The sequence below is a fragment of the Mus caroli genome, unplaced genomic scaffold (assembly GCF_978045245.1).
Source record: "Mus caroli unplaced genomic scaffold, Mus_caroli_1 scaffold_4, whole genome shotgun sequence".
In the NCBI taxonomy this organism is placed as follows: domain Eukaryota; kingdom Metazoa; phylum Chordata; class Mammalia; order Rodentia; family Muridae; genus Mus; species Mus caroli.
Window position 1 is genome coordinate 20,378,931 of NW_028227259.1, and position 16,149 is coordinate 20,395,079.

General features: G+C 40.5%; 1 protein-coding gene across 11 annotated transcripts in view; it reads left to right on the plus strand.

Moving 5' to 3' along the window:
- The window catches only part of LOC147004975 (protein DBF4 homolog A-like), a 161,945-nt gene that overhangs the window by 62,459 nt on the left and 83,337 nt on the right, over positions 1-16,149 (plus strand). For 9 of the 11 annotated variants that reach the window (XM_085836482.1, XM_085836483.1, XM_085836485.1 and 6 more), the window contains one exon: positions 1,699-1,765. In XM_085836482.1, the coding sequence (XP_085692608.1) occupies positions 1,699-1,765 (67 nt within the window). Of the gene's footprint in view, positions 1-1,698; positions 1,766-2,907; positions 3,187-16,149 lie in introns of those variants that run through there. The other 2 variants (XM_085836486.1, XM_085836487.1) reach the window with 1 other exon arrangement.

Consider the following 16,149-nt stretch of genomic DNA (forward strand, 5'->3'; position numbering starts at 1 on the left):
ACAAATGTCCTTATAGCTTAATTAACTTTTTAGGCTTTTTTAAAACCTGCAACATACCACCTGACACACCTTAGTGAGGTCTCCCCTAGAGCTAACAGGAGAGTGCAATCCCGGAAGTGGGCAGGCGTCTGGGAGAGTCAGAGTACCTGTCCCCCTTTGTAGCATGTATCAATTTCCCCTAGCACTACGAATGCTAGTCAATAGGGATGAAGCTTCTAGTAGATTCTAAGCTCAAATTTCCCCTGTCTAATGACATATATGTGATGTCTTCAGCAACAGGTTGTAGAGAGTAACCAATAGCATTGTCAATAGCCTGTGATGTTTTCAGGTACAAAATCCCAACACCAAGAACTCCTTCGACAATGACCGAAAAGGATAGAACCCATTCTTGGTCCTGGGGATTGTTTTTGGTAGCATGTGATGTCCATTTGGGTCATTCTTTCCTGCCATTTTATTTAACTCTATCTAAATTCATTTTGTACAGGCATGTATTTCAGAAAGCTTCTATAGTAGTAGGTTCCCTTATGTAAGATGGCTCAGCAGATAAGAACACTGGATGCTCTTGTAAAGGACCTGTATCCAATCCCCAACACCCACATGGCGGGCCACAACTCTAAGTCGAGATTCATGAGCTCTTTCATTCTCTTCTGGCCTCCATGGGCACTGTATCTATTAGTACACAGACACACATGCAGGTGAAGCACCAATACACATAAACTGAACTAAACAAATAGATAACTAATTACATGTACATCCAATCATACGAGAAGGTTGCAGAGCAGACTGTGAGAAAAACCAGCATCTAAATGGTTACAATGTTTTGCTTTTCCTTTCTCGTGTTTATTTGTGTGTCTGTAGCGCTTGTGTGTCTGCACATGGAGGGCACAGGACAACTTGGGAGAGTCAGTTGTTTACTTCCACTATGTGAATGCCAGGACTGAAGTTAGGTTGGCAGGTTGGCACCAGTGTCATTACCCACCGAGCCATCTTGCCGGCCCATTGTTCTCATTTTCTTTGCTCTTTCTTTTTCTGTGTATAGTAGACTAATAATTTGTGAGGAAAAAACATATATGATACATAAAAATGATAAGAGGCAAAATTTTTGATAGAAAGCTGTAGTAAAAGAAAACAAAACAAGAAAAAACAAAACAAAACAAAACAAAACAAAACAAAACAAAACAAAACAAAACAAAACAAAACAAAAAGAAACCAAGACTAAAGTCTCTTGAAAAAGGAATCATGTGTCTGTAGTTTCCTTCCCCCAGTGCTGGGCGGGGGAATTGCCTGTGCTCCACCATGGGATCACAGGTGGAGGAGCAGTTCAGCTTCTATCTTTGTAGAAGCCCTAGCTGTCTAGCATATTCCCTCCCTCCCTGCCCCCTTCCTTCCTTCCTTCCTTCCTTCCTTCCTTCCTTCCTTCCTTCCTTCCTTCCTTCCTTCCTTCCTTCCTCTTTCCCTTTCTGTAAAATGTTGATTTTGTTAAAAATATGAATTAAACAATTATTAAAGGCGATCGATATGTGTGAACTTGATGCAAGTTTTCAAATGGGATATCTATTCTAGGCTAACCCACCCCCACTCCCATCCCAAAACACTGGGGGTCAAGCCCAGGACCTCGAACATGCTTGACAAGGTGTTACTGAGTTATCGTCAATAGCAGGATCCTCTTTAATTGCCATTTCTCTTTCGTTGTTGTAGCGAGTTGCTGTCTTCAGGTTATGTAGAGAGACAGATTGAACATGGAGGCAAGGTCGTGGAGAACAAAGTAAGTAAAATTTCCTTCCTTTGTGGGGTATCTTGTTTGGGGTCCAGACTTCGTGCTTGCTAGATGTGCTTTCTACCAATTGAGCTGTGATCCTTAAATGAAAACTGTACCTGACTCAATGAATGCCTACAAGTCAGACTCTAAAAAGTCTCTGCTCAGTTGTCGTACAACAATCAGTGTAAAATCAAGGGTAGTATGTGTGATCTGGGGTATGAACATGAATGGGCAGAGAGGTGTACATTCACATAAAAATGAAATTACTGCTTTGGTAAATCTTTAAGTCCTTAATTTTAATTTAAAAATGTTAAAATATGTAGTTCAAAGACAGAGATGTACATAAAACCAGATAAGGACCAATGAGTCACCTTATAACTTCCATCCAATTTGAGCTGTAGAGCCTGGTCAGCGAGCACACAAGCTCATGAGCCCACGTGTTGCTTTGCCCTATCCCCCCTCCAAGCCCCCTGCCCTGCCCCTGGCTCGCCCAGCTCCTGTACCAGGAGACCACCCTCACTGGGGAGCCTGCCCCCCCAGACCACCCTCACTGGTGAATCCCCCTCCCCTGAGTCCACCCTTACTGGGGAGCCTGCACAGCCCCCCTTTCACCCTCACTGGGGAGCCTGCCCCACACACATCCCCTCCCTGGGGAGCCCACCCTCTTAGCACTGTCATTTATAGTTCCCTGACCAAAGCTTCTGTCTAGTTTAGTTTTGTCTATTTGCCTTTAAAGTGTCTCAAGCTTATCATTTTGCTCTTTATAATTTACTTGAGGAAAGAAAATTGTTTATCTTATACAGTTTCTCATTGTCTGGATTTTAGTGTTGACTATAATTTTACATTAGGGCAAGTAAAATGCACCTTGGTGATTATCTTTAACAGAACAGTTGATTTTGCCTTTAGGGCCTTTTAGGTTTTACTGAATTCTTTTGCACAATCTTGACTTTCAAGTTCTGTTATAGCTGCTTTGATATCTTCTCCCTCCAAGGCTATAAAATATCCTTATGTACAAAAGTGATACATATTTTTATTCTTTTAATAAGACAAAATTTTCATCTTTAACATTTATTTATTTATTTAATTTATTTCAAAACTAAGTTCCAGGAGTGAGGGAGATGGCTCAGTCAGTTACATAGCTACCATTGAAAGCCTGAGACCTTGAGTTCTGATCCCCAGAACCTAGGTGAAAAGCCAGGCTGGAGGCACACACTTGTGGTCCATCCGATGAGATGATTTCTGGGGCGGGTGGCCAGCGAAATGTAACCGAATTGTTCAGCTCCATATTCATGAGTCTTAGATTTTGTCTTAAAGAGAAGGTGAAAGTGATTACAGAAGATTCCCCACATCAATGCCTCTGGCCTTTACCAGCACAGCATTCAAGTGTGTGTACACTCACACACACCAAAGCACACAGCCCCCTCACAGTAAGTATAAATGAAGGCCTGACTGTAACCCTGTGTGTAGAGTATAGGTTTTGTTTTTTTACATTTGATAGGAACTTATTTAATTCTTTTATGTTTACACCTGTGTTCCGATTAAATTGTTTTCCCTTATAAATAATGATAGCTGCCATTTGTTAGAGACATAATGCTCCCTGCCTCACATACTCAATATAAATGTTCCTTAGAGATACGTATTATCTTCTTTGTATAAGGGGTACAAGAATGAGTGAAGCAAGACAGGATACAAAGTGACGTACCGCATTGGAGTTTAAGTCCAAGCTCATCCAATGTTGACTTGTATGAAGAATTGTGTAGATGTGTGCATTTATGTGCATATATTTTCATAGTTTTGTTTTCTTTGAAAAAGACACTCTGTAGTCTGGACTGGCCTTAAGCGCACCTCAGTCATCTCGCTTCAGCCTTGCAAGAGCTCAAATTACTGGCACCAGGAAATGGAAAGCACTTATGCATTAGGATCACAGGAAGGAAGTTTTCAGTCTTGAATGTGCAGAATGGCAACTGTGGATTTGGGAGAGAGGGAAATGGAAGCATTGAGGAGTGACAGATAGCACATTCCAAACCACACACTTTGCTGGTTTTAAGTCACAGGCTTTGTTACTGTGGTTTCTGGGTTTTGTTTGACTGTTTGTTTGCGCTCTCTCTCTCTCTCTCTCTCTCTCTCTCTCTCTCTCTCTCTCTGTGTTGTGGTATGTGTGTGGTTGCATACATCCCCATGCCTGAGTGCATTGGAGGTACAAGATGACTTGTACAAAGCACTCCGTTCTCTCACTCCACCCTCTGGGGTCTTGGGACTGAACTCAGATAATCAGTCTTGGCAGCAATTGCCTTTTCCATAGAGCCATCTTTCTGTCCCACCATTAAATATCTCCTCTTTGGCATACTATGATCTTCCTGAAGGTGCCAGCATTGCTAAATTCCTTTAGCATTCATTTTCCTAAATCAGATTTCCAGCTCATTTCTTTTTTCCTTGGAATCTTACCCAATTTTTTTTTGTTTTGTATTCTTTAATGAATAAGTGACAGTAAAAAGATACTGTAAGGACAGTTGTGAGAAATCATTTAGAAAAACATAAATGTGGTGACTGTTAGGAAAGCCGGCATCATCCTCACTTTGTATTTCCCATGAACCTAAGCAGCACTGATAGAGAACTGCCCATCATCTCCACAGCTCGTAAGGTTTCTCTATCTCCAAGAAACCCAGTTCCCAACCTTCCAGCAGTTCAAAAGCTTCCCATGTGCTGAAGGAATAGTATTTTAGACATGTATCTTAAGGTGTTTTATTTGTGAAAAAGAAATGCAGTGTTGTAGACATCTTTGTTAAGCCAAATACAACCAGTTTTCATAAATGATAGAATTCGGTTCAAAGGCATCATTCTTTCATGACATCTTATTATTTCTACTTTTTAAAATGTAATGACAGGATCATTTATCCTTTTATATGCAACTCAAATTTCACTGAGATTGTCTTATATAATTGAATAGTACAAAAACAAAACAAAACAAACAAAAAAACCCCAAGCTTGAATTATTTCTTTTGACCCTAGGAAGTACAAACTTAGGTATTAAACTGTCAGTGCATCTTAGAAACAAATTTGTTACAGCACAAAAGAACAACACAGGAGTCAGTCAGCTTTTGCTTGTCTTAGACATTGGATTCTCAAAACCACTCTAATCCTTCAGAATGCTGGTCAAGAACAGTAAGTAAGCCATTAAGTAGGAAGGAGAAACTGGACTCTGGTGTAAAGTGACTTTTGCTGCATGTGTTAACATAGAGGCATCCTCCCCATTGTGTCTATTGTAAGCAGACATAGGTCTTTTTCTCAAGTACTTTTCAGTGTATCTTGGACTTTGAAAGCTGCCTTTGAGATGCAATGCCCAGTGATCTAGGCCAGACTATACTCTTCAACCCTACCCTCCTCTCCCTTGACCTATCTCCCTTCCCTACCCTCTTCTTCCTTTTCTTTCTCTCATCTCTTTCTTACCGGCTTTACCATGTAGCTTAGGCTGGCATTGGGCAGTTTTCCTGATACATTCTCCTGTTGTGTGTGCCTTCATGCTTTGCGTAATAAACCTCATTACATGCCTCTCAGTGTCTCTCTCTGTCCCTCTCTTTCTCTTAAAAAACACACCAAACACCCTCCTTTTCCAAGGTACCTCTTTTACTTACAACTTTATCCTGTATTTGAGACCCTTGTTTTCTTGTCTAGAATCCTAAATGCAGTAGCTTTTCCAGACTCTTGGGTAATAATTAGTCACCTTAAGAGTCACTTAGTCATACGGGCTGGATATGCGAGATGATTGTAGAAAGGAATAAAAAATGGATCTATTTATAGAGGCTGTTACTTAAGCTTAAATTTAAATCCTGGGCTGTGTGGAGATAGGGAGGTGGCCATCCAAGTGGGAGAAGTTCAGAGACGTGCATTTTTAAGGCTGGCTGGTAGCGAATGCCAACCAAAGATCCTCAGTCCTTGGAGGTGCTCTCTGTACTGACCTATGTCCCCAACCCTGTAGCATAAATTCTTTAACAATGTATAGGTGTGCAAAGAATATAAAATGCTTTCAAATAATTAATGAAGCAATGATAGGACAATTTGGTAGCTACCATGTATTGGAATCTGTAGTGACATTTTTTTTAAGCTGCACTTTGTGGAAGATTTGGGTTGAACACTCTTAGTACTGAACTTGAATTCTGAGAGCAGAACCTTTTTTGCAGGAGAGAAGACATGTTGGGCTATGGGAGATTCAAGTCATGACATGTCTAGCCACGTGCCCCACCTGAATTTAGAATAGAAAATCTTCAGATTACTGTGGTGGGCTAATGATTGAGCAAGTGTAGTGGAAAAACAAAACGATATGTAAATGAACATTGTTTTCCATTTAAGAGAGGCACATTCTGGTTTTATGAAATCAGAAAAAAATCTTCTAGTCAGTAGCAACTTGATTTCTCTCTATACTAAGACCAAAGTCTGTGATGACTTCAGCAATAGGGCCTTCCCATCAAGTTCTGGTGGGAACTAAAGACAAAAGCAATGGCCTGTATTGTTTTGGCAGTGTGTGGGACAGCTCTGGCCAACAGCTTAAGAAGAGTAGCTCACCCCTGACCCTGGGCTTTTCATTTGGTTATTCTTGGCTTCTGGGAGCTGCATTATCCCCTGGGTGGGGTAAGTTTAATTAAAATCATTTAAATGAATGCATACGTATACAAAAGGTTATGAGATAGCAAGTTTCGATATGGCTTTAAAAAAATTCTTATTATTAGTTATCACTCCCCAATTCCCCTTCCGCCTTACTCTCCTATCCCTGTCCCCTTTATCAAGACAAGGCCTCACTATGTAGCTCACGGTAACCTGGACCTCTCACCATGTGGCCCAAGTGGATCTCAATTTAGGAGTGGTTAAGAGTCTACTACTTCTGCTTCCCAAGTGATGGGATCAGAAGCATGAGCTAATACACTTGGCTCTTAGGAAAAAAAATTATTTTTCTTTAAAATTTTTGAAACTGAGGCTCATGTGACTCTGGCTGGCCTTGCACTCAGTATGTGACTGAGGTTGGTATTAAATGTCTACTCTGCTTACCTTCATCTTCCCAGTGCTGGGATTGCAGACATGCATCAGTCTGCCTATCATTACGTGTGAGTGTGTGTGTGTGTGTGTGTGTGTGTGTGTGTGTACCAGTTAGAATGATTCTATAAGAATGAGATGTACACTTTCCAAATGACAAATGTAAAGTAGGTTTAATTTATGACCATTTAATAAATAAATAATTGAATTGAACTTCATGGTAGGTGGCAGAGGGGTTGAATTCTAGTATCTTTTTATTCAGAAACACTCTTAATGGCAAATAGGGCTGGTCCTGGAAGCCTTGTTCTTTGGGTCCTGTGGGCTTGACCTGACACTCATTTTTAAAACATTGATGTTTGAACGGATGAATCGAACTCAAAGGAACACTCAGTTTTCTCAGCCACTGGTGCAAGAACCATGTTATTTTCCAAAGGTATTTTAAAATCCTGAATTAAAGTATCGCTGGACTAAACAGTTTTGTTGATCAGTGAATTAGAATCTTGGGGCACTGATTCTTCTTGGCTCATAATTCACTATATAGTGGTGTCCTGTAGGAAAAGTAAACTTTAATTGACTTTCTAATAACTCAGGCTTCAAACTAAGTCTTGGTTTGGGGGTAAGTATGAGTCCAGTTATTTATTGCTAGTGGATTGGGAGAGTTAATGGCTTTTTCTACCTAATATAATCCCATTGTGCTCCCACAGAGAGGCTACTGTTAGCATGTTTTCTCCAGTAAATGAAACTCTTGTTCTCAATGGTATTGCATGATGGTTAGGGCAGCTATGGTGGCATACCCCTTTAATCCCAGCAGATAGATGAGGCTCTCTGTGATTTTGGGCCAGCCTGGTCTACATAGTGGGTTCCAGGTCATCGAGGGCTACATAGAAATACCTTGCCAGGGAAACAAAAAGACTATTTTCTTGTTTTACATTCCCCCAAATTATGTATTTTACCAGTTAATACTTATTATAATGCTGATGTTACTACTACAGAGTTCCTGTTGTCTTAATATTGACCTAAGATACATCTTGACCTGACAGTAATAGTAATAACTGGACTGAGGAATAATGAAAGAACTCACTATAGTTGGAGTAGTGCAAGTACGTGCTATGTACTGGATACTAGTGGGCAGGTTTTGCACATTCATTAAGTAGTCTTTTCTTTGTTATCTTCAGTCTGCATGTGAAGAAACTGACACAGAGTTGGACACACTGGTCTAAGAATTTGGAGTCAAGAAGCCTGGTAGTAGGATTTGTGTTTTTATCCACCAAAGTCCAGAGCTCCCTGGAAACAATAATAGTGGAGGAATTAAAATGTAATTTTTCTGACTCTAGTACTTCAATAACATCTCCTTTGACAGTTGTATTTAGTAAGTTGTAATGTGGAGATGTAATTGGCTCAGATGAGTCTCAATTATTCTCTAAAGAAAATTTCCATTCTTCCAAAGAAGTCCATGTGCCTGCAATGGATGCCCTATATTCTCAACCATTTGTTCGTGTGTCTATTTTTAGCCCGGCTTTGTTCTCTACAGAAGTTAAATGGTGCATTGTTCGGTACAGGGGAGCATAGTGGCTTCCAAGCCATTATGTCTGAAATATGTTGCTGCTGTGCACACGGCAGACACATGCTCCATTCTCCAGCCCATCTTAGGCCTACATATACATTTATCTGCATCTGGAGAAAATGTGAAATTTTATGAGCAAGAGTAATGAAGCTGAAACATATCATCATCTTGCCAGAAACTTGAAGAGATTTGATTACATCCTTGCCAAAGTGCTTTTAAAATGCCCACCCTCCTTCCCCACCCTCTCCCTTCTTCTCAACACACAAAGGAGCCACACAAATCTAATAAACGGATGGAGAAAATGTTTGGTCCTCCCTCACACGCATTAGCTATTCAGGTCAGTGAGCTCACTGTACTTTTTGTCTACTACCAAGCATCTGTGTATTTCGCATCTCCTCTGTGGGCTTGATGGGGTGCACACTTCCTCTCTGGCAGGCTTGTGCAAGCACATGCTCCTCCACCATTCTGTAATCAGCGTGGTTCAGGAAGGTCTCGGATTTCAGGACTTGATTCTCCTTGAGTTATAGGAAAAAGAATTCTTTGGGGATTAAGTGAATGTCCTTTTCCATTGGACTAAAGCGCTGTAGGTTCCTCATCATGCATCAGTTGCCTTAATGGACTTATAGAGATTACGAGTCATCTTAAGTCTGTACTCTAAAGAAAATATATTGGTCCATTACCAGTTGATGCAGGTCAGGTATCATAGTGCTGGGTGTACGAAAAATAAAGTGACAGCTGCTGGCAGCTTGAGTTCTGTCCCCAAGCTTGGCTCTCAAGCTTTAGTAGGGAGTCCCTGTTTTTTTTTTTTTTTTTTTCTCTAGTGTAAAGTTTCTCTTCCCAAAGAATAGATTTGATATATATATCCACACAAAGTAACACCAACTAATTTTGTTTTGTATATATGTCTAATATAGCAACAGGAGCTTTTCTAGTTTAATTTTGAAACCAATCTTTTCATTATGAAGTGTCTTCCAGTCTACTCTTGGCAATTTCTTTTTGTATCAGAGTACACTGTTGTTAGAGTAATTACAATCAAACAGGAAGTTATTTGAGCTAGCTTGAAATACCACACACACACACACAATTCTCTTGATGTTACTCTAAGATATAATTATGTTCTCGTTCATTATTAAATTCTTGCTTTCCAGTGAGTATTATTATAAAATAGAAATACGTAGTAAAAACCGGAGAATCATTACCCTAGGAATTGAGCAGTTTGAATGTTTATAGGCATTTTGGATAGTAATTTATCAAGGGTCCAACTGGTTTGGTGTTTGTTTGTTGGTTTGTTTTTAGAATTCTTGCATCAGTGCAATAAGAAACGGCTTAGATGCAGGTGGACTTGATAATCCCAATAGGAAACTCTTACAAACTCAGACATGGTGTTTGAGAGGCTAGAACATTAACACTAGAGATTTATGTGAAAAAGGGAGAGAGCAGCTCAGTTTCTCAGCTGCTTTGCAATTCTTATTCCTTGTATAAATGTGAAGAGAGTTCTGGTCATCCATACAGCAGCATGCAGAACATAATGCTGTTCTTGCCCTCATGAAACTTGTCTTTAAGGAGTTAAAGGTATCTTTTAATTATTTACCCCCCATTTCCTGAAAATTATATGTTTAGGAAGTGATTTATAACAGACTGCACGTTGTTGTGTGTGTACTTTGTGGTAGGCTTGATCTCATCAGACTGGTGGGTCAGAGAAGATATGTTAATTCTTCAGTACTGAACCTGAATACAGGACCTTTCCTGAGTGTGATAGGCAGATCCTCTCCCAGTGAGCTGCACATCAGCCCCAAGGCGTGCTTCGTGAAATGATACTACATTCAAAGTTTGAATAATAAATATTTGGCAGGTGAGATGGAAGCAAGGTTCTCTGGCAGTACAATTAGCATATTCCGAGGCCCCCGAGACCTCGATGCAGGATGTCATAACATGTGAACAGAAAGAAATCAGAAGGGTGGGCAGTAAGCATAGAGCAGGAGGATCGGGAGGACTGGGTGGACCAGGAAGACCGGGAGGAGGAGGGATGCACATGGATCCATATGTCTCTCACTCTTGTAGCCCTCTTTATCTCAGGAAACATGAGATAAACTGCCTCGGTCTCTGGAATGCTGAGTGTTAGACTGATGATCCCAAGGTATTCCACATCATAGAAGCAGGTTGGATGAGGTCTATTTTTGAGGACATGCTATCTTTCTCACTAAGTAAAAATTTACAAATGTCCTCAGTAATGTTAGCAGATGTGACCACCTCAAGGCAGATCTGTAGTTTGCAAGCATAAACACTCAGGCACTATGAATACTGTTAGCACAAGCTGGGTGAACCTTAGCTTCTGATTGTACCGGTTAATATCTGAGGCCCCAGACAATTTACTGATACCTGTGTGCTTTATTCTTCTTTTCTCCTACAAAAGAGGAAGCAAAGAGGCAAACAAAGCTCTGGCCGTGGAAAGAACACTATCAATGTCAGTGCGGGCTTAGGAGTAAGGCCAAGTCGCAGGGTGCAGAGGGTGTCTGGGCACATCTGTGGTGGCTTTTGACCATTTTAACTGTCAATTTCCAAACTTCTCATGACACAGGCATCAGGTCAGCCATGGCCGTTCCCTTTGCTTCGATGACCTGTGTATGTACCATCTCACTTAACGTGCATGCTTAGAATACATGCTAGTCCATGCCTGTGGAATGATACAGATAGACTGGATTGCCCATGTGCTAGAAGTGTGGTTTCTCCTGACCTCCAACAGTGTGGGTGCAAAGGTCCATTTGTGAGAGATCTGGGTGAATGTGTTATTTCTCCTGCTATAAGGATGTTTCATGAATGTGAACAGGAGCAGGTAGGAAGCCATATGCTCACCCCTGGAAGTGTACCTTCTTTCCCAAGGATGGCTCGCTCATGCTCAAATTTTTAGAGACACTTTTTAGTCCGTTTTAAATTCCAACCTACAAATTATGACCACTTGAATTGGTTTGGGATAAAATTTCTGTAATTTAACATATTTCACACATATCAAAATTATGTCAAATATTTTTAAAAGAAACCTATGTGAGATATGATGTATTACATTTATCATATTACATGTTTTACTACATTGTTTCCTTTCTCTGTCTCTCTCTCTTTGTCTCTCTCTCTCTCTTTGTGTGTGTGTGTGTGGTATGCATGGTGTGTAGTATATGTGTAGTGTGTATGCATTTATATGTGTGACACATGAGTCGTGTGGTGCATGTGTGTGATGTATATGTGATGTATGTAGGTTCTATAGTGTATGTTGTGGTGTGTGTAGGGGTTATGTGTAGGAAGGACAGTGGGATGGAAACCATCACTTTGTGCATGTCGCATGCATTTTTCCTTCGAGCTCCATCCCTCATAGGTTCACCAAATCTACCTGTGCTTCCTGACATCTGCTTTTCTTGAATCCTTGTTTCTACTCTTCCAGTTTTGTCTTGCTGTATTTATTCTTTATTCTTTTGTTGAATGAGCCATATTAGTTTAGTGTATTTAATAAATAACTTTATTTTCTTTAGTATTGTTTACTTTCCAATAATGTCTCCTCTTATCTTTCCTCTGATTTCCTTCTCCTGGTATCTTTTCCACAACAGACTCAGTGATATGTACCTGTAATTCCATCAGTCAAAAGGCAGAGGCAGGAAGGTTACTATAAATTTGTGGCCAACCTAGTGTCTATAGCAAGTTATGTGCTAGCCTGGGCTACTTAGTAAGCCCTTGTCTCATAAAATGAAACAAGAAGAACCACAACAAACCTTCCCTGTGGTTCTGTGTGTGGCTGAATGAGTTTAATGTTTAACCAACCTACTAAATAACGGTTTCCTTCTCTTCTATTTTTTGTAAACATCCAGCATCCAACTATGTAAACTGTACTTTTCTTGTTTTCCAACTCCTCTTTTTGTTTTTGAGACAGTCTAGATGTGTAGTCTTAAACTTCTGAGCTTAAGAGAGCCTCTCTCCTTATCTGCTGGTTGCAGATGTAACAGGCCTGTTCCAGTGAGCTCAGTTATAGTACATTCCTAAGCTACATTCTAGCAGCACCCTGGGACGTTGGCTACATAGATTAGTTTACTTGGGCTCTTTGCTTGACTCATACATTATTCACACCTTTAGAAGTATCGTTCAATTGTTTAAAATTTGTATATTTAGCATTCTAAATGTTCCTTTATTGTAAGTGCAGTCTACAAGATATTGGCTCTTTAGATGTTGGCCTGGTATTTAAAGGGAGTAAAAATGTTGATAATCCTTAAGTGTCTAGATAGCTTGTAGATCAGGAAAGAGGAGGTATGCTGATTCATCTCTCTCCTTCATTTTAAAGGATAATAATGCCAGTAAGATGAATGGCCAACTCATGCCTCTAGGACAGTTTATGAATAAAAAGCACCTTTTTTTTCTTGCTCAGCATCTTTCAAAATCCAACACACCCTTGAATGCCTACTTGCCTTTCTCCACCGACATTGAGATCTTCCTCCCCTTATTAAGGCAACACTGTGCCTTGCTCTGTCCCAGGTGACTCCACAGTCATTCAGGGAGGAGAGGCGGGACTTGGATGTTTTAGGACTCAGGGTACAGGAAGGAAGGGAGGTGCTGCAAGGGAGCCTGTACTTGGCTGCCAGAAAGAACCTCTTCATCTTCCTTTCTACAAAGAAGTAGTGGACAGAAGAATGATCAAATGGAGGTGACGTTAAAGTGAAAGGAATACAGCGGAAAAGCAGAGAAAAAAGCTATTTTCATCTTCCTCATTACTTCAGATTCTCAAATAGTTATAACAGTCCTGTTAATGTTTTCATTGACTTACATGTTTATTTTTGTTTTATTGAAATAGGATGTTGAAAACAAGGTTGACATCAAACTTCCTATGTAGCTAAGAATGGTCGTGAGCTACTGACCTTCTTTCCTGTCCCTTTTTTTTTAAAGATATTTTCTTTATTTACATTTCAAATGTTATCCCCTTTCCTAGTTTCCCCTCCAAAAGTCCCCTATCCCTTTCCCCCTTCCCCATGCTCCCCAACCCACCCACTCCTGCTTCGTGGCCCTGGCATTCCCCTATACTGGGGCATAGAACCTTCACAGGACCAAGGGCCTCTCCTCCCATTCATAACTGACTAGGCCATCCTCTGCTACATATGCAGCTGTAGCCATGAGTCCCACCATGTGTTTTCTTTGATTGGTGGTTTTGGACATAGTACTACCAGAAGATCCAGCAATACCACTCCTAGGCATACCTAGAAGATGCTCCAACTTGTAATAAGGACACATGGTCCACTATGTTCATAGCAGCCTTATTTATAATAACCAGAATCTGGAAGGAACTCAGATGTCCCTAAACAGAGGAACGGATACAGAAAATGTACATTTACACAATGGCATACTACACAGCTATCAAAAACAATGAGTTTATGAAATTCTTAGGCAAATGGACAGATCTAGAGGATATCATCCTGAGTGAGATAACCCAATTACTTGTACCTCTGAAAGCTTATAGGAGAGTGATACAGTGCCTGCTCCCCTCTTCTCCCCTCCCCTCTTTTACCCTTCCTTTTGTTTCATTCTTTCATAAGAAAAATAACTAACAGAAATCTTTTCTTTCTTTATTTTAGGGAAGCCTAATAAGCTTTCTTTTTCTATGTGTCTTTATCATCTTGTTCGTATTCAAATACCTTATAAAGTATAAGGTTTCAAGTAATTTATATCTTTTATGCTAAACACTTCATGTATTGCAACACATTGAAATTTTGTTATTTATAAAATGATGCTATGGTGTGGTAGTTTCCTAGAAATAGTTATCATTTCATGGGTTTATAATTACATAGACAGTGTACCTGGCCCATGTCCATTTTCCATTCTCCCAATTTAGAAACATGGCTGAGCGGACCTGGTAAGAGCCATCTCTGCACTGCAGTAATTCATTACAGAGAAGCTCTTCATGGGAACCTAAAACATTCAGTAGCAGTATCAGGCAACTGAAGAAGAATTTCTCTTGATTTGGAATCTCTGTTTGACTTAATCATAGAACGGGAGAGCTGCTTGCTCATATTATTTAGTAAAAATGAATGAGGACTTATATGTGTGTATGTATGTGAGTGTGTATGTGTATATGCATGTGAGTGTGTATGTGTATATGTGTGTGAGTGTGTGGGCATGTGTATATGTGTGTGTGTATGTATATACATGTATGAGAGTATGTGTGTGAGTGTGTATATATGTAAATGTGTGTATGTGTATATGCATATATGTGAGTGTGTATGTGTGTGTATATGTGTGAGTATGTATGTGTGAATGTGTGTCAGTATGTATATGTGTGTGTGTATATATATATATATATATATACACACATACATATATGTGTATGAGTGTGTGTGTGTATATGTGTATTATATGCAGATGTGCTCAGAGGAATAGGGTTGATCTCAGTTGCTTCTTACCTTATACACTGAGCTAGTATCTCTCACTTGAGCTCTGTAGTCATGTGATTTCACATCACTGTATTGACATGGGTCCTGGGATGTGAACTTCTGTCCTCAGGCCTGTGCATCAAACATTACTGCTGAGCTATCTCCCCAGGCCCTAGCTGAGAATTGCATTTTCCTTCTTAAAGATTCATTAGTTTGTTTTGTTCATTATGCATGTGTGTATGTGTATGTGTGTTACCTGGGTGGGTGCACAGGCCCAGGGAGCTCTGAGGGTGACAACTGGAGTTACAAGTAGTTGTGAGCTACCTGACTCGGGAGAGTAAGAGTGGGGCTGGGAACCAAACTCAAGTCCTCTGCAGGAGAAGGAAGAGCTCTTCTGGTTTGTTTGTTTTGTTAAGACAACAGTTTTTATTCCCTGTACAGTATTCCACTCAGATGAAACCAGCAGGCTACATGCTGCTCAAGAACAGCCCCCGAGAGTCTGGAAGGTACACCACGCCTCAGTTCTCTTTCTGTCTTCTGTATACAGTCAGCAATGTCCATTCCCAATCAGATCTCAGACCAATATGGCAGGTAGGCAATGGGGTTCCGACAGAAGGGAGCTATAGCAGCTAACCTTCCAGAGTCCCATCACCCCAGTCAGTGTTACAGTTCTCCTCAAAAGGTCTCCAAGACAAGAGAGGAAAAAGAAAAAGAACATGAAAATAAAATCCTAGGCCAACAGCCAGAGGAAGCTTGGAATAGGAAGGAAACCAAATGAATGAATGAATGAATGATCATCGACTTCCAGGCTAGAATGCGCCATCTATCAAAAACAAAATAGAACACCCAACAGATAAAATAACTTAAAGCCATTTTCTTTTAATTGCATCAACTCCAATCCTTCTGCAGGTTACCATGCTGACTGTACACACATATACAGTTTGTCTGGTTGTCGCATTGGTTGTATGTCCTGTGTGAGAGCTTAGCTTTGACAGAGTTAAGTCTAAACAAAAAAGAAAGGCCAGTTCACTTGGGAGTTTTAATAAAGGAGGTAGAAAATGTGGCTCAGCAATTGGCCCTGTAGCCTCTTCCATGGCTCAGCAATTGTCCCTGTAGCCTCTTCCAAGGCACTGTTCATAGAAAGTGAGGGATGGGATCAAGGAAGAAGAGTAGGAAACCAAACCCAGGCAGATTTTATGTAAAAGCATTTGGTACCCATGGCAATCATGGTAGGTCAGCAGTGGTCTGGTCTCGGGATCCTGCTCTATGATATGGTCCAGAGATATTCTACAGCGATATCTAGGGTCAAGTGTTCTCCAGGCAGAGGGTCTCTTCGCAACATCAGCATCTCATTAGATGACAGCTGGCCCAAAGATGCTGGCACATGGGAGTGGCCGTTGAAT